Source organism: Anneissia japonica, unplaced genomic scaffold (assembly GCF_011630105.1).
Source record: "Anneissia japonica isolate Jap-2015-1 unplaced genomic scaffold, ASM1163010v1 scaffold737_len1565949_cov176, whole genome shotgun sequence".
Classification (NCBI taxonomy): Eukaryota; Metazoa; Echinodermata; class Crinoidea; order Comatulida; family Comatulidae; genus Anneissia; species Anneissia japonica.
The window spans coordinates 591,962-611,294 of NW_022741618.1; the positions used below are offsets into that span (position 1 = coordinate 591,962).

A 19,333-nucleotide genomic window follows, 5' to 3' on the forward strand; every position below is an offset into this window, starting at 1 on the left:
GGATGAGCTGCAATTTCATCATCATTGTAAAAAATGTGTACAGTTTCAGGAATAAAGAGAAAAACAACTCATGTACAGTATCATATTTTTCTTTGTTTTATTGTTGCTCAGTCCAGACACCTGATCAAAGTTACAGCCATGAAATGTAATTAAATGCCTTTTATTTAAACCATATTATGTGCTTCCGAACTTGAGATAGCATGCCGATACCTTGTTTAATAATTTATAAGGTACGTCTACAAAATAAAGGACATTATATTGGGTTCCCCATTAGGAGGGTATCAGTATTTCAAATATACCATGCACATGCTTAACTGCAAGGCTGCCAGTTCGTTTAAGTCCCTCATGAGCAAATGATTTTATTTATAGTGCATCACTCTCTTGTAGACTGCACCACTCCTCATGGACCACTCCACCATAAACCTCGTTCAATTAAACATAAAATTTAAATGCAACCTGACATCTATTAGTAACAACGAAATACAGAGAGAATTTATCATCATTTTTAACATGGAAGTTTATATTTTATTTTTGTGTGCTAATATCACCCTGTATTTAAATAAACTTTCTTATAATGGTGAGTTGTATTAATTACCTTAAAATCTGTCTGTGAAGTTGTCAAATCTAATCGTAATTTACTGGGAAAATGTTTGTTAATATACCATTGTGATTAATTTAATTAAATTTTTTATTTTAAAACTAACCACCAACCATGAGTTGGAAAAGCATGACTTAAAAATGCAAAAGCATCAATTAAAAATTCATCAGTAAATAATAATAGCAATCAAAAATCTTACTATTGTGGGAACCAACCTAAATCTCTTTCATGATTGTAAATTTATGTAGAATATATAATTTTTGATTTTTCTTTTTTTAAGTGCTGTAATTTCATACCTCCTTAATGTTTTTCTGCAATGTTTTTAAACATTTTCAAATTTAAAACAAAAGGGACTTTTCTCTTTTTAATTTCTAAGTTTCAATTTAAGTATGCAAGTCCAACATTGAAGCTTTGTTCACACTGAACTAATCGAGATCTAATTTAAATGTATTCGAAATGATTTTAAGTTTTTTGGAATCCTTGTTTGAATCAGAAACAGAACACAAATGTATGCAGAAGTTAGGTGAGGTGTCCTGATGTATCCAAGCCTCCACATGGCTCAAGCTTGTTGCAAGTGTGGAATAATACCATATGCAGACTACATTCCGTTGCGATCAGTTGTGATGGTAGTAAACCAAAACTGATTACTCACGATCGCAATCAATGAGCGCAGCCAGACCAAATCTGATATAAAAACTTTATATTGGAACGGGAGGTCAAACTGTTCTAGGACTCCGGTGACTAGACCTATGTTGATTGACCTCAGCCAATTGGTGTCTGTGGAATTTGTTGTACAGTATTTCCCTGCGATCGGATTCCGCGGTAATCGGGAGTAATAAAGAATGTAGCACCCAATCACAACGGGTAACAATTAGCGATTTCGATTACTTATCGACTACTATTGGTGAGCTTCCACACACGAATTGTGATTGGTTGGCGCAACTGCTACAACCGTTTGCATATGCTAGTCTAAATAAGGTATTAAACAATAGTGAAACAGCTGTGTCTTGCTAGTGTAACTTCACTTTAGTATTTTAAAAATATATTTATGGATTGGATTGCACTGGAGATCTAAATTAAGGTTAAAGGCTTGTAGCAGCATTAAGTAAGGACTTCTAGCAGCATTAAGTCGTGTCCACACTCTCAATGTTTATGTGACAAATACTCATATTTGGATGTGATCATGTCCATATATGGGCATCTCAGGTATTTGTCACAGAAAACTTATAGTGTGGATAGACTATTACACTTTCAATGCAGGACAACTGTACATCTTACACTTTCAAGGAAAAACTGTTTGGAAAGGTCTACTGAGTGCATTATCCCATTAGTTGCTACAATAAATGTATAACCCAACACCTAGATGCTTCTACCGAGGATGACAAAATCTTCCGATCTGTTGTCTGTTAATGGAACATCGAAGAAGCCTAGTTTTTTGTAGAAATCTATCATTGCATGGTCTGATTTCAATACTTCACTATATGCACCGCGTGATCCTAAAAAAAGAAAATTAAATATGTTCATTCATTAGCAAGGTCATATATTTTGTAATTATTATACATTTTTTTGAATTCTCAATTTTCCAACAAAATTCTTTAGTGTTGCAATCATCAGTAAAATTTAACCTGCAATAACCTAAAGTACTATATTATTTATTTTTTTATTTATTTATGGAGGCACAGGATACATGCAAGGATTGTCAATAGCGAATATATATCACTGTCCTACTTGTAGGTGACACAATGCTTTACACAAACTAAATCTCTATATGAGGTTTATGGAGTGGAGTTGTTTTGGTCGTGATAAAAAAATCCTCAACCCTGACAGGAATTGAACCCAGGACCCTGGGATCAGAAGGCAAGCATCTTAACCACCAAGCTATTCCACTGCTAAGATTTGCTGCAGCGGGAACAGTCCGGTTTCCCAACCCTAAGTTCTGGGATTTAATCCCTCGCTGTGCATTTTGCTTGTGTCCTTGAGCAAGGCATTTTATCTGCATTGCTTCTACCCACCCAGGAGTATAAATTGGTACCTGATAAGGGTTAAAATGCCAAATGCGCTTATTAGCTGCTGCAACGTTATGAAATACTTCCCCAGGGAGCTGATTTTGTGTTCCACAGGCATTTAATCCAATGACAGGGGTAATGATAATGTGAAGCCCATAGAGGTCTCATCATAAGGCGCCATAAAAGTCTACAATCATTATTATTCTTATTATTATTAAATACAAACAGGAACCGTGACAGAATTGAATCAGGAACTACTAGATCTTCATGGTTCAGTGCACACACAGCCATTACACTCACCATTTGCCTTCAGAGCTGATAGTATACATGCTAACAAGTTCTTTAGTACACCCTGATCTTCAACTGTGGGCAGCACACTAAGAGTTAACAGCGATGGGAATCTCTGGAACATATTCACTGGTCTAAAAGGTTTGTGGTTGTGAAAACTGACAATAATCTCCTATAAATACAGAAAATTGACATTTCAATATCAAATCGTAATATCATAACTTAAAATAAATCAAGTTAATAATATTTATACAGTTGATATACATTTTAAAGAACTGTAAAGAACATGAAGGTATTTTACATAATGTGTTAATAAGTTCACAATTATTATTATTATTATTGTTATTATTATTATCTCCTCTAGGCACCTGTCATACACAATTACTTTAAATAATAAAAGATGTAAGTACCTCAGCGAGGTTCAGACCTTCTGTCTTCTCTGGTTTAGGATACTTCATACACATTTCTGGCAACCAAGCCACCTCACATTTCTTCTGGAATTCTAAAGAGTCCAGGGTTGCCAGGGCATAGCCACACAACTCCCCGTCTTCCTCGGCAACGAAACAATACTCAGGACTAAATGTAAGTAATGCGCCAACTTTCCTAATATGGCAATGATAAATCAGAAAAGATGATTACAAAATTTTTTAAAATCTGTATATTTCATGTTAAAATTTAAAATTGTGCATAAAATATGTGTACTGTTTACAAAAGGTATTGTCAAACACAGGAAAGCTACATAGCCAAGGTGTACAAGATGATCATCATGATTATGCAAAATTCCGTTAGATACAGTGACTTCTCTAATTTTTATTCAGGAGGCATGGGTTTTGATTAAGAGTGAGAATAAGTCGAAGTTCGGATTGGATTTGATTGGAATTCTAAAAAATAACAGGTAAATAGCTGAGAGATTAGAGCTAATTCGTCCCTGCTTTCACCTTCAGTCATATCATCTAAGACCTAACCCCAACACAAGTGAAAGCTTACTGGTTTCCTGGTAGATGAAGTTGATCTGGAAACAAATCGGTGGCATCTTTACCATCTTGGTACGTCAACCGGCATTGTCGAAATATTCCCAACTGTATGCAAAGAATACAATATTGAAAATCTTATTAACTATTTAAATAACAGCAAGAATAATAAGTAAAGTTTTAATTCACCTTTTACCAATTTATTAATAACTATCAATCTATTTATAGCATGCCTTTGTAAACATGGAGAGAGGTTATCAGTGTGCCTACAACATTATTACCACTGTTCATAAAGCCCTGTCCAGACTATCAAATTTTATTTGATAAAAACATGTGACACGCCTAAATATGGTTGTGATGACATCATGACCATATATAGGCACATCATGACCATATATAGGCACATCATGACATATATAGGCACATCATGACCATATATAGGCATATCATGACTATATATGGCCATACAACATTTTAAAAAAAATGATAGTGTGGACACAGTTTTAGATCTATATAGCCAAGAACAACCTCAGAACGTTGGGAGTATTTTCTAGTCATTTTCAAGGCCATTCATTGGTTGGTGACACTTAACCACAGTGACCTAGGGCATGGTGATAGAAAACATGTTTTATGGACCAATTAATAAATATATCTTTAGGTTATCTTTTTAAAAGTTGACAAAGACAAACATAAACAAAATGAGGACAGTGTAGCTGGGGTCCCAAGTTGGAAGAAATTCCTTCCAGGAGATCTAGTTAAATGTGTTTTCTTAACATATTTTATTTTACTTTCCTGGCGACACCCATAGGCACTGACTTATGTAGACAATCAATAAGAAGGTAGTAAAAACATGCAAATATTATGAATTTGCAGGAGATGGGTTATTTTAGGGGAAACTCTTGCTTGCTTGCGGGAGTGTGAGAGGCCGTCCTGATTTCCGGGAGACTCCTGCGACTTCCGAGAGACTTGGGACCCCTGGCGAAGAAAAATCATGATTTCATAGTTTACAGCCCTGCCTACTGCTTCCACAAAGCAAGTGTTTTTAGTGTGTTCTTCATCAAGAGTGATCTAAAACTGAAATCATGAGACGTACCTCATCAGAAACTCGAAATGGACGAATTGTGTAAATCTTGTTGCATATTTGTTTCGGTGGAACTTTGTAGAACAAATCGTTGGCGCCGTCAATTGGTAACATACGCTGCAGGAAGCAAACAAACCAAAAAATTAAAATTTATTCAATAGATAATATTTCACTACATGAGAATAGTAATTAATCCCACAGCTAAGGTCATTGTTTTTAAAATTCTTTCCACAAAGAAAATTATCAGATGCATGTATTACTCTTAACTAAGTACCCCACCCAGTGAGTATTAGCCCTTTTATCATATACATATATATATATATATATATATATATATACACACAGCTGAAGATAGAGCCACAGCACACGTTAATTAAAATGCTTGCATCGCACAGCTGCTAAATGCTAATTTGGTACGCAGTTGGATGTAGATATCATTATGCAACACAAATATTATGAGGGGTATGAGGCATTCCCATAGTCACATGGTTCATTCAGTCATTACCAATTTTATGTATTTATCACAAATTCAATTTTTTTTTCATGAATTCCATAAAAACACAACCTATGTTTGTTTTACTAGGTTTACACTAGTGGATGCTCCAGATAAAATAATTATATATCTTGTAGACTACATTATAGCCAATTAGAGAAATATTCAATATAGAGTTCTGAATATTCATTTTATTTAAATGTGATTAGCACACTAAATACCCTAATGCTGGCTCAAACTAAATGATCATGTGACTTTGTGGGACTGCTAGGTGGGTGATTTATCTGAAAACAAAAGATAAATGCCAAAGAGAAGTGTTACAGAATCCTGTAATAAAAATCACACAAGTTGCTTCCTGTAAGAAATAAATAAGATCTGCGCATCTTGTAAAGGGTGACTTTGGTCACTGTTGGACTTTGATAAAATAAAATAAAAACAATCTCTATAAGCAAATGATTCAGCAATTTACGCGGTGGTGCTTTACCAATGACAGATCACTTATTCTTGGCAGGATTAAATGGTGGAATGATTGCGTATTAATTGTGGCTCGCAACCTGCACTTAGCAAAATGTATAGCATGATATAGCTTTGTATATTAATTGAGGTCCAGACTAGAATTAGATAAATATTGAAATGAATACACATGGGTACGTGCTCCAGGAATTATTTCTCCTAAAAGTACTGTGGCTCTACCGTCGGCCAACAATGCAAGTTGCCTCCAGCAGCTCAATTGACAGAACAGAGTCTGAAGAAGAGAAATATTGTTGGGTATAACATGCATACTTGTAATTCTCCGGTCAGCCCGCCACGAAATACCCACGGTTCTAGGTCGCCGCTCATAAACGCTTCTCTGTGGGTGTGATTTCCCCCTGCAAATGATTCAAGTAAATTACAATGAGTAAAGAGTGTTATAAATGTATGCAAATGACACAGCAGCATCACTACCACTTTGCAATATAATTATTTCAAAAATTTGATGAAATTTAATTTCACCTTATGCTTTCAATGACATAAGGTTTGTTTTGAAATATAAATCATAAAATATTAAAGATATACTGTCTGTAATAATATTCTAAAACCCCCAAAAATTTACATGCAACATTGAATTGCTTGTTTTATAAGCAATTTTGAGAAAGTTATCAACTTTTAACGAGACACAGATTGAAAATTTTGATTTTCGCTAATGTTACAGACTGCTTTCTACAATAATTCTCAAGGTGATTACCAGCCAGTTTAAAGTCTTAAAATCTTTATACTTAAATATATGAAATGGTAGGCCTATTATTTGAGAGCCTGTAAATTGGCGAGGAAACTATATTTTTCGTTCTGATTTTCAATTAAATGTTAATAACTTCATAAAATAAACAAAGCAACTCAATTATTATTGAATGAATTTTTCAGGTTATTAGCTAGCTTAACATACAGACAGTATAATCAGAACCACAAACGAATATAATGTGGAAAGCCATCACAAAGTGGTTTTACATGGTAGCACTTGTGTCTGAATGTATATAAAGTACTAATATACTGAAACTGGTTCAAGCACAGGGAGCAAAACTACACTACACACAAGTCCTGTATAAAAACAATCAACATTATCATAATGGTACGAAAATAAAATAGAAACCAAAAAAAAAAAAATCAGAGAATTTATTGATGAGTATTAACTTTCAGTCCAGGTCGCGATTTCTAGGGGTGAAGAGAAGATAGGGATTAGTGCATTTATAACAAACCTTTCAACCACCTCAGATCAAATCAAGAACCATGTCAATGCTTCAACAGATCGTGGCTCTAGACACATCGTGCACAATGTGTGTAAAATACCTTACCGCAATACACACGCAAACGACATGCATGTGGGAGGGCATTCTGTCTCTCTCATCGCTGCAATGTTTTAACAAATCGTAGATCTATATATTATTAACACAGGGAAGTAAAAAAGTCAGAATCTGAAGAATGCGTACATGAGTAGTAACTGTGCAAGATATGGGAGTGCATCTGTTGAATCAAGCCATGGGCTGCATAAGAGAGAAAAAACACATACAGATTAGTTAGAAAAAAGAACAACCCATCATATTAATGGCATCTTCCAACACCATTGATACACAATGACATTTACCAATAGAATTTTAATTTTGTCATATTCTGCCTGTTCCATTTAAAAAATAAGGGGTGTCATGTCTGTGTATCAACTTCGTTTTGAAAGATGTTGATGAGAATGAATAATGCTTGCTTTGGAAGAATAAAACCACGGTATTTTTATGAAATTTAGCGTAGCCCATAATATTTTTCTCATCACCATTCTCTGAATTAATTGGCAGTGTTGGTAAAGAATGACTGAAATATACATTGTTTAAATGGACATCAACATGTCCGTCAATCTGATTGATAAATCATCTTCAACATGTCTTGTTCTAGTCATCATAATTCCTACAAACATTTACGACTCACTCTCAAGATATTTTCACTAGGACTGTTAAGAGTCTGAGACACCACCCCAAAACCACGCAGGAATGGTTAAGTGTATGAAGCATCTGCTAACGAACAGGAGCAGTATCAAGGTTTATGCAAATCATTTTTGAACAAACATTTTTTAATTCTTTGTGATTTTCAACAAGTACTTGATTACTTCATCAGGGCATAACAACATATTTAGTATTATGATGTCGTAAATGAGAGTAGGTAACTTATTTTAACTGTGACCTGACATGTTGAATGACACCCGCGCAGCTATTCTTGAATCTGAAAACAAAGTAACCGGTTTAGCGCAAAAATAGAAATGTTTCAAGGAAGGTGAAAATGGCCAAAAACCTTCACAAATGTATTCAAAATAGAAAACTTTCCACCAAACATAATTTTAAATCCTTATTAGATAGTGTGATATTTTTCAATGTGCAACGAACACACTTATTAATGAATATATAAAGATGCGTACATATTCTGAATTCTGGATAGCATTGAGTCTGTAGCTTCAACATATCAATGCTGTAAATTCTCCAACTTTTAAATGTCAATTTTAAAGTTCATATTCAATTTGTGATGGAAATTAGAATTTTCTAGACCATAGTTCTAAATGATTTAGTTCATTCTCATGTTAAATTTAGTTTGTACTATAAAACATACAGTAATAACTATACATTTATTAGACGGGTAAGATTGTCTACAGTATTCAAATAGTACAATCTCAGACGTTATCTATTTTGAAATTCCATATATGGAACAATGACAATAATAAACTCCAGGCTTGTCCTGTAATAATTTTCTTGAACTAAATCGATAAAGAACAAAATCGATTAATCTTTGAAACATTTCTTTAAAATGTGAGGAGCCAAGTGATTTGGTTATCATGTATTTTCTTGTAATAATTTGCAAAAAATTCTCATGCCAGAAAAAAAAATTCCTTTGTAATAAAAGCTTTTACAGATAATTCAATATTGGTAATAATTTAAATTATGTAGCAAATTTTATGCGTAATTTCTAATTATTTATCTAGTAACACATGATAAAAAAATACACTATTGGTATTAATAATACCTCACAGATGTATGGATAAATTGTTTGATCAATATGTATCTCAGTTAGTTAATCACCAACACCCAATCATCATTAGAGAATGGTGGTAATAATGTAATTATTAATAATTACTGGAGCAAGGCATTCCAATTATCAAATACATTAAAAGCCAGTCAAGAATTACTAAAAGGTTGTTGGATTACAGTATAATAATAGGTAAATTCTCATTTGTCAACTAAAATAAAAACTAGATTTTCATTGGTCCACTAAAATAAACAATGGATTCTCATTGGTCCATTTAAATATAATAATCATTCTTTCAAACAAGCAAAATTCAGCTCATCTTGTACCACATAAAACACATTGATAGATACACCATTTGTTTACAATAAATCAATCATTTTTTTTTTTTCAGAATGCCAAGCCAATTGTTCTATACAGTAGAAGGGCCACTTCAACTCCAAAGGAGAAATTTAACTTGCATCCCAGATCAAGTGTTTTAAAATTAAAAATTAATTTAAGAAGGCTTGCCTTCCCTAGGTATTAATGTTTATTAACTTGGTTTAAGGCTCGAAAATATATCTCCATAAAACTTGCAAATCATTAACCATTTCCTTGATGTTAATCTCCAGTGAAATAGATAGATGGCCAATCTGTCTCACACAGAGCTTCTGCTTTCAACACTAAACTCCCCCACCACCACCACCTTCCCTAGTCAGTCATCTTTTTGTAACACCTAAATACGTACCAAGCCACTTCACGAATGACACCAGCATTGAAATAACACCTTCCATATCCCATATATATCCGTATAGGTCGTACAATAGAGCACGATTAGGAATATTCATTAGCCGTGTAAACATCGTTTTCATTCGCTTGCCATTTTCTACAAACTTAGCAGCTCTTTCAGACCATTCAAGTGCCTAAAAATTAAAAAAAAACATGAATCATGACAACACTGTTGTATCTTGATGTAGTAGGGCTGATGTGAAGCGACCACAATATTTATTTCATTTTTAAGACATAACAATACTCGCCCCTAGGGCTGAAACATAGCGTTAAGCACTTCACAATCCGTCTACAGTGCAAGCTGGGGTACCTAAGTATGGCTGGCCAAGAATATCAGCTCATGGTTTGAATTCTTAACCACAAGATTCATAAGGCTGAAGCTTATCCCCAATTCCTATAGTATAAAGCGGATGTAAATGTGATATTCTCCCTGGATGGGATGATAGTCCATTGTAGATGGAAAGCACAATTATATAAATACATTTCTCCCTGTAATTAAAGACCCCTATAATTAAAGACTATATTTCTGTGGTCCCAAATTTACATATCTTTTATCTTTATTATTCTAATTAGAGACCAAAGCTGCTAAACACTTTGGAAACCTCAGTCCCAAAAGTGATCTTTAAATGGAGAGAGACCTGTACAACACAAAAATGCTACCTTACCTTATCTGATGGATGTCCACTTCTCTTAGCTTCTGTGACTGCATAAGCATAAGATTTTAACCAATAACATTCCTCTAGTAAATGAACTGCTTGTTTGCCATGTTCATAAGGTAAATAAAAAAGGTCTACTAACAAAGCTACATCTTCTACAGTCAGTTTAACAATGCTACATTTATTCAATTCAGGAGGATCAATGTCATTCTCTTCCGTAGGCTTAACATCGTCCATGTTCTCGCCTCCATTTTGATCCACATCAATTTGCATTTCGGTGTCATTTGTATCAGTACTGCTAAGAATCACACTATTAGAAGCAGGATCTGTCTTGCCGTTAGAATCTTTGCTTAGACTGTCATCCACCTGCATAACAGTGTCAAAGTTTTTAGAAACAGTGGGCGGACATATTGATACAACGGAGCTCGTTTTCGTTGGAATGGGCTCAGATTTTAGAGCTCCGTTTTCAGGTAGACAGTCCATTGGTTCCAAAATTTCATCCGTTGTTTTCGTAACTAAAGAATTTACAGGATTCATCATAGGTGTGTAGTTGCTGCCACTATTCTTAATGAGGTCAGCATTTAAAGTTCCTTCGGGCGGTACCGGCGGCATTACAGTGTTCGTAGTTTGAGTCACTGCCATACATGTGTTAATGCTTGGGATTGGGGCAGAAATGGCGGCAACCACCGCCAAGTTCGAGTTCATTAGGGCCGGGGATTTAAGTCGGAGGCCCTCTGCTGTTCTTGCCTCTTGAATGACTTCAAGCCAATCGGCTATGGCAGCTTTTAAAGCGAATTCTGGACGGTAGCATCCATGATTAGGGACTGGGCTTTGCCGTGTTTCGTTATCCCCATCCCTTTCAAGTTTAATTTCTGCTGCTATTGTGGGATTGTCTGAAATATCACCTATATCACCTACAAAAATAAGAATACAATACCGATTAAGTTACAATGCGACATTATAAACTATGCTTCCCTGAAAAATAAAACAAATGACAAATATTATGATTAATATCACTATAACTGTGATCATCATCATTATTTTGACTATTGCACTACAAATTCAATCTTAGAAATCTTAAATGCATAAATATGGCAAATAGGAGGCTTCTATACAGTAGTGAAAGATATAATTCATGAAAATTAATGATAAACTGCCTGCCATAAAATATAGATGTCATAAAAAAAATCAATAAAATAATTTTTTAAAAAGTTCAAATGAATTATAAACTTGTAATGAAGCAAACATCAAATAAAGTAGGTTTTCGCTAATTTTTTAATAAAAAAAAAAACCCTGTAACTTATGACAAGCTTAATTAAGAATAAATGAATGGTATCATTCTTGTGTTCAAAACATGTTTATATTGAAAAAGGAAGCAATTTTGAGTCTACTCAACCCAGACAGTATGAGGCATGCCATCCCAAAACCAGAGTACCGTCACTAAATGTTAAACTGAGTAACTAGCACAAGAATGTGGCAGCAGCGTATACTTTAGTACAGAGAAGCTGTAATAATCTTACTCATATTTTTGGCAATAGTAAGTCGATCCCAGTAAATCACCTACCATTTTAAAGCTTATAATGTGCAGTATATGAATATAATAAAAAGTCAATTTTCTTGTTTTAATCACTGATGCTGGTTTCGACACGGCAAACCCCATATGTTTATCAATATTGTTACCAATTTCTTTGTTTGTTTTTAATCTGTCACTATATATATAGCTACTTGGAAAAACAAAAATTTGTTACCCATTGCATGGTCCTGTTTGTCTTCTTCCAGATCGCTTTTGGCAATAGTAAGTCGATCCCAGTAAATGACCTACCATTTTAAAGCTTATAATGTGCAGTATATGAATATAATAAAAAGTCAATTTTCTTGTTTTAATCACTGATGCTGGTTTCGGCACGGCAAACCCCATATGTTTATCAACATTGTTAGCAATTTCTTTGTTTGTTTTTAATCTGTCACTATATATATAGCTACTTGGAAAAACAAAAATTTGTTACCCATTGCATGGTCCTGTTTGTCTTCTTCCAGATCGCTTTTGGCCCAAGAAGCAAGTGTATGAAACGCTATGAAATTTGATTCATATTCACAATTTGGATTGGTCATTACACCGTTCAAATATGGTATCAGCTCTGTTGATCTACCTTCATATGGACCTGCAAAATAATAATGTTCAGTCTTAGTTTCTGTTTACACTAAAGCTCTGTCCTCACTATCAAATTTTCCTTTACAAATAAACTGTTGTATGCCCATATATAGTCATGATGTGCCTATATATGGACATTATGTGATGTCATCATGACCATATTTAGGTATGTCACATTTTTTTTTATCAAATATAATTTGATAGTCAAGACTGGGCTTCAGTAAACAGAATTGATAGAAATAAACTGACAACTGTCTCTTAAAATTCAGGGTTTTTACTTTAGTCAAAGCCAGACTATGAATGCTTTTATGGCTATTAGTGCTATGGCTTTTAATGCTATTATATATCTATTTCATGTAATCATAGTTCTTATTATCTTTTTAAGCATTGCTGTATATATGGCTGTTGTAACATAATTTTGTTTAAAAGATAACTAAGATGAATAAACGTAGGCAACTTTACCTAAGAAAAGTCGCTTTTGGTCATAATCATTCGCATGTATGTTGTCCCAAATTACTGGTTTCCTTTTAATCACACTTGACAGTTTCTTGATTGACTCAACACTGATGTTTTTTGATACAACTTTTGGTCCTATAAAATAAAGACAGAATTATTTTCTTTTTATTGTAATATTCCCATGTTTCAACATCCATAGAAAAGACCACAAGATTAAAAATAGTTGCCAGAGAGCAGAAAAATTGATTACATGTATTATTGTACCTGTCCACATGAAGAGAATATCCGGCAGAAGCTTTGACCCAATAGTTGCCAGGTACTCCGATGATTCTACACTAGGTGTTGCCCTTGTAGCACAATATTCTTTTGGGAGAAATGTAAACAATTATATAACTTTATTCTAAGACAGCGGATATGAATTGGATTACTAAATAACATTTTGAAATTTTAATGCTGTTTAACTAAGAAAAACCAAAGATATATGCAGTGGATTGATTATGTACTGCAATTTTGCTTAAAGAAAATGCTAAAATTTATTGAAACTCTGAAAGCTAAAACAAAACAATTTATTGTAAATCAGTCAATTAATCACTAAATCAATAATCAGTCAATTATACTGACATTTTAAATATAGTCTGGTGAGGGGGAAGGGAACAGTAATATTGTATATCAAATTCAAGACCACAAATGGAATCAGAAAGTATAATACATACTCCAAGTATTGAAATACATGCCATCGTGTTGGGATTCAATATTTCGACATTAATTATGTCATCATCAGGAATGATAAATGGAATCTTTCATTGAGAAGTTGATGGCAGGGTAGCAGATGTCATATTCAGATGTCCTGATGAGGAAGATGAACTTTTCTTTACTAGCAGTGAATAATTTATATTAAATGGCACCTTGCATTTCATATATGATCATTCTCAAACTATTAAAAACACTGCAACATGGTAGGAAGTGTAGATCATAGAAAACATTCTAAAGCACACATTTGACATTGACACGAGTGCCTAGTGCCTACCTGTTGGACAAAGCAGGAAGCAAGGTTGATTAAGGTGCTCATAGACTTCATTAGTGACTGACACCTGCGCATGTGCCAAAGACTGGAAACCATCCTTATCTGCTTGGCACAAGTCTGTGTCAATGTCGTCAAAGAGAAGGGCAAACGCCTTGCAGCCAAACTGAGAAACCTGCAAAATATTCAAATTATTATTATTAAGCATATCGACCACCAAATCACAGCTCCCTCCAATATAACGTTTTCATTAGTTTTTTCAAAACATAAAATGGATAAGGTACAGTATGTACTGGATAGCATTTTTTGGCCTTGCACCCTTGGGTGAATCAACTTTTCAGTGCTAAAATAAAGTATCTATTATTACTATATTTTGGCAAGCATCTTCAACACAAATCTACAAATCCAATCTGGAGTATTTATGCTTGTTACTTTATAATGAATTGTTTTCTCAGCATTGGATGGCTTCTCAAAACATTATGTTCTGGCTTTTATCAATAAAATTATATAAAATATATTTTTAATGACCTTTTTAAAATTTACATTGAAAAATTACAATTTGTTAATTTCCCAGCAAATAAACATACAGAACTGAGTCTGACGATGACATAATATACATTTGCTTTTAAACCTATAAAAAAAACAAAAGACACAAAACAATAAAAATCTAATTCTCGAAGTTATCTGAAGTATACCTGTTCAAGTTTCCGTTTTAGTGCTGTCACTTCTTTTGGACTAGAGTAGATGATGTCCAGACCTGGTGACAAGGCGTAAACAAATTGCACATCACTTTCCCTGGCAGCCGTGATCAACGCTGTTAAATGATCTGTAATAAAAATTACCAATATAAGAACTTAAGAAGAGCAGAACCCAATGCTATTTCATTGCCTCAGCCAAGGAGTTCATTGCTGTCTGTCTGTCTTCAGTCTGTCTGTTAGCAAGATTACACAAAAGCTAATGAATGGATCATCATAACATTTAGAGGAATGGTACATAATAATCAAAGATACAGTACTTTTCAATTTTCAGAAGAAAAGGTCAAAGGTCAAAGAAATTTGAGTTGATAAAATCGAGCATAAAAGAAAATAATGGAGTCGCCCCTCGAAATTCAGGCAACACTCAAAACAATGTGCATAAATACAGTAGGTGATTCCATTATTTTCTTGAGGGTAGACTGCATCACTTAAGAAAACACTGTGCCTGGATACAACAAGCAATTCCATGATTTCACTGAGAATATGCTGCTATTTCACCCATGATATGGCCTACGTATTGTTGGTACTGTATGTATTCATACATACTATATTTTTTTAAAAAAATAATATAACAAGGTACCACTGAAATAACTTATCGTAATTTTACCTGCTTCTTCAACAGAATATAAGTCTTTCCAGTAAGCTCGATGTTTAGCATCATCTTTGGGCGCATACATATACGTGTTGAGGCCTAGACGTTTCATCAAGCAGAACAGATCTTTCCTTTGGTCAGTACGCCATGGCCTGCCATAGAATCCTGTAATTTTTTATTATTATAATGTATTACTATATTTAGCCATGAGGTGATTGATTTAATAAAATTCTTGTTTACTCTCTTCTGCAATTAGCTTATACAGTATATCTAATGTAATTCCTTAATACATCAGCTGTCATTTTAAAGCCGAACCATACAGTAGTATGGATTCAGGAGCGACACCAGAGGGTGCACCAGGCTTGGTTGTCGGGAATACCTGGCCATACCAAACCATTGACAATTAGCAGCAAAATCTTTTGGTGGAGGGTGGAAGAAAATACAAAGTAAAGGTCTGCTTGAGGCTAGCAGCAATCATTACTTTCTGTTTTTTTTTTATTATACAAATTTGGCTCTAGTAGTAAAATCATGTATACACCATTTTCACCAAATTTGAAATGAAAATTCCCGACAACCTGGCAACTACAACTGGGGAACATCCAGAGGCAGTTACCATGCTAATTTTATATGTGGCCAATACACAACTTTCTTTCCAGTTGTAGCCTAGTCTTTGAAGAAAAAATGCAAAAACAAACAATAAAGGAAATAGGGGCTCATAGGGGTTTTTTTGGTTATTGTTTTGTTGCTGCTGCTTTGCTGGATGTCCCCCAGTGAAAAGTTATGAGTCTTTAGACTTTAGTGGTGCTGTTTCAAAATACACCCGATAAAATGGTGTATAACCCATGTATAAGGATTGATGTCTGAGACAGAAATGAAATATTGGTAAATATTATGACAACAAAGGGTATGATGAATAAATTAAACTAGAAAAAGAAAATTAATTCACTACACTTAATTCAATATGCTATTAACTTAAAATATTTGTTTCATGTTTTTGCATCTACTGACCTCCGGCAAGGCCATACTAACAAATTTAATGAATTGAAAGGTCATGTTAGCTTGACCTAATAATCCGGTTATTCTTGGTTTTGCTAAGTTCTGGAAGAGATTGCTTAATGACACTTGAAACACAATTAAAGTTAAACCTTTAGAATTCCTAATTTTGTGATATACCTAAGATATTCCAATAAACAAAATTATCAAAGAACACACATGCAAGTATTACTGATATTATTAAATTAGTAATTGTATGGTTTTAACTTTTGTATACAGCAAGTTGTTAGATGTTAGATATGAAAAGAAATTAGAGAGCCCACAGTGTAAATTATTTGTTTGTGCGGAAAATATTTTGAAAACCAACTCAATTTGCACTGAAAATAACCAGGAAAATAGGTGCACAGAATCGTAATTACTGCTATTTCTGGTTGTATATTGAGAAACAGGCCAAGGCTTAATTTTTGGCAAAAATTGGACTTTAATTTCTGACAGGAGCGGACAGAGTTCTAGGTCTAATTTTTGCGCAGGGGATACAGGCTTACTTCCCGAGTAAGCCTTATTTTTTTATTTTATTTATTTTTTATTCTTCCGGGACTAGACTGTAATGTAAGGCCTGCACGGGGAATATATCCTCCAAGCAAAAATTAGGAATAGAGATCCGTCCACGTATTTCAGATTTTGCTGAAAATTAGGTTTTGACATTAATAAAATAAATGTATTATGCAGTAGTTACGAATCTGCGCACTTATTTTCCTAGCAAATATTCCGCGCAAATTTGAGCTAGTTTTTGAGGTATCATCCACGCAATTAAAAAACTTGTCATCACAGTAGTATGAGTCTAAGAGAGCCCCATTATATGAGGCCATGTGATATACAGTATACACAAAATCAAAAAAGGAAAAAACATAACCAATGATGATAACATTACAAAAAACATATACGTTGTGTGAATAATGTTCATTCAATCACATATCTAATCCGTCTAAGGCCTGTCTACAGTAGGCCTACGTTATGTAAATGAAGTTGTTTGTTAGGCTTAATTACAATGTGGTCCTGGCTAGGCCCTTGACTACCGACCAAGCCTAGGCTAGGTCCTAGAGGCAGGCCTACCCTCGGCCGCTAGGAGCCTAGCCTAGGCCATAGGCTAGGCCTACTCTTTTGCCTTGCTTCCTTATGAACCCGAAACGCTAAATACACATACCTTCAACGACACCACACAGCAACTCATTATTTCGTGGAAGCATATTCCACTGTTTCACTAACAATCCTTGTGCCTACCGTCGTATAAACTGCCTCTTTAATTGATATTTTGAAGAAATAAAAGCTGTTTTTGTTGTAAGCTCTTTCGCAACTCTTCAGTCGTCATTACTTTGCCAGGTTATACAAATTACAAACAACATCGTTTGCCAGAATTTGGAATACTGCAGATAGATCCAATAATTATAGTCTTCAACAATTACTTTCACATAATGTCTGATACATCACATCATAGTAATATCACTACAATTGCGAATTTACAAAAGCTATTAGGCCATATGGTTGCAGTAATTATTTAAATTGATTTACAATATTATATATTATTTTTGTTTTCAAAATCTCAATCGGTGAAACCGGTAGAGGGCGGTATGTAAAAACGGAGGCAGCGCGTCTTGTAAATCCAAAACAGAGTGGTTATTGCTTGAAAAGTTTATCCAAATAATCCATCATGAGTAAAGCACATCCACCAGAATTAAAGAAGTAAGTAATCTTTTATGTGGATTTGTATTGGATTGTATTATTATTACTGTAACTTTAATAATTTAATACTGTTTACTGTGAATACTGACCAACCAACCAAGGCCTAATAATAGTAATACAGGGTCTAGGCCCTAGGTAGCCTTCTATTATAGGGGAAGTACTACTACTACTGTAGGCCTAGGGCCTAGGCCAGTTTAGCCTAGGCCCAGGAACCTAGCTAGTCTAGGCTAGAAAGAAGAAGATGGATAATACTAAATATATAATGATTTGTTGTACACTTCTTAAGCCGGGCACTTACTGCGCCGGGTGATCGTCTGTTGACGCGATTCTTATTTAAGAAAGCATTGCCACGGCCGCGCAATGATCGTTACTAATGGGATTATGACCGGTTGAGCCGCTGACATGTTGAGCCACCGGTCATTTCTATGGAACGCCAAGCACGTCTCTCAGTGAATTTAGTGCGTTAATTGCAGCGTATTTCAATTAGCTTATTCGTTCTTGGTACTGTCTGTGGTTTGGGATGTATTTCAGTTTATTTACTTTATTTATTTAAATTTATTTAATACTCGGTTTTTGCACTGATTTATTAAATATTTTTGGGACGTATTTCAATTTATTTACTTGTTCTTTCTATCGTTTTAATTTAAATTTTGTGAGTATTTGCTCAGTCAGCATGCCAGATAGTAAAAAAAAAACTCCATACATTCTTATCATTTATTATATATAAGTTTAACAAATAGTACAAAAATAAAAAGTATATAAATTACAAAACCATAGTAAATACTGTATATTAACATAGGCCTAACACATTTAAATTTATTGTTTATAGTCATCTGTCTAATTCAGTCAGCTTGCCAGATAGTCAAAAAAAAAAACTCCATACATTCTTATCATTTATTATATATAATGATATATAATAAATATAATTTAATTAAATGATTTAACAAAATAGTACAAATAACGAATAAGTTAATTGAAATACGCCGCAAACCAAACTTAAAAAATAATCAAGTTATTACATTTTTAATATGATTTTGCATGACTATAAACAATAAATTTAAATGTGTTAGGCCTATGTTATTATACAGTATTTGCTATGGTTTTGTAATTTATATTTTTTTATTTTTGTACTATTTGTTAAACTTATATATAATAAATAATTTAATTAAATAATTTAACAAAATAGTACAAATAACGAATAAGTTAATTGAAATATGCTGCAAACCAAA

The 19,333-nt window shown here is 33.9% G+C and overlaps 2 protein-coding genes across 3 annotated transcripts in view; one reads left to right on the forward strand and one right to left on the reverse strand.

Moving 5' to 3' along the window:
* Positions 1-73: 73 nt before the first annotated feature.
* Positions 74-17,865, reverse strand: LOC117118807 (protein O-GlcNAcase-like). 2 transcript variants are annotated; one of them, XM_033263513.1, is made up of 16 exons: positions 17,569-17,865; positions 15,387-15,536; positions 14,720-14,850; positions 14,031-14,199; positions 13,268-13,366; positions 13,010-13,138; positions 12,402-12,557; positions 10,405-11,309; positions 9,699-9,873; positions 7,402-7,455; positions 6,221-6,306; positions 4,957-5,061; positions 3,880-3,971; positions 3,303-3,495; positions 2,905-3,064; positions 74-2,094 (listed from the first exon to the last, which is right to left on the reverse strand). In XM_033263513.1, exons 1-16 carry the CDS (start codon positions 17,609-17,611, stop codon positions 1,958-1,960), a joined length of 2,784 nt encoding a protein of 927 aa, XP_033119404.1. In that variant the 5' UTR covers positions 17,612-17,865; the 3' UTR covers positions 74-1,957. The 2 variants fall into 2 exon arrangements, with proteins under 2 accessions (XP_033119404.1, XP_033119405.1); XM_033263514.1 differs by lacking the exon at positions 7,402-7,455.
* A 100-nt stretch (positions 17,866-17,965) lies between these two features.
* The window catches only part of LOC117118810 (small nuclear ribonucleoprotein G-like), a 14,336-nt gene continuing 12,968 nt past the window's right edge, over positions 17,966-19,333 (forward strand). Inside the window, exon 1 of the mRNA XM_033263519.1 lies at positions 17,966-18,104. Coding sequence (XP_033119410.1) covers positions 18,073-18,104 — 32 coding nt within the window. The 5' untranslated portion in view covers positions 17,966-18,072. The remainder of the gene's footprint in view (positions 18,105-19,333) is intronic.

Coding starts and splice junctions, on each gene's coding strand:
- LOC117118807 (XM_033263513.1), bottom strand. CDS start 17,611: ATGCTTCCACGAAATAATGAGTTGCTGTGTGGTGTCGTTGAAG. Junction 7,456..9,698: donor GTCATTCGTGAAGTGGCTTG/GTACGTATTTAG, acceptor TCTCTTATGCAG/CCCATGGCTTGATTCAACAG. Junction 3,972..4,956: donor CATTTCGAGTTTCTGATGAG/GTACGTCTCATG, acceptor CTTTGCATACAG/TTGGGAATATTTCGACAATG.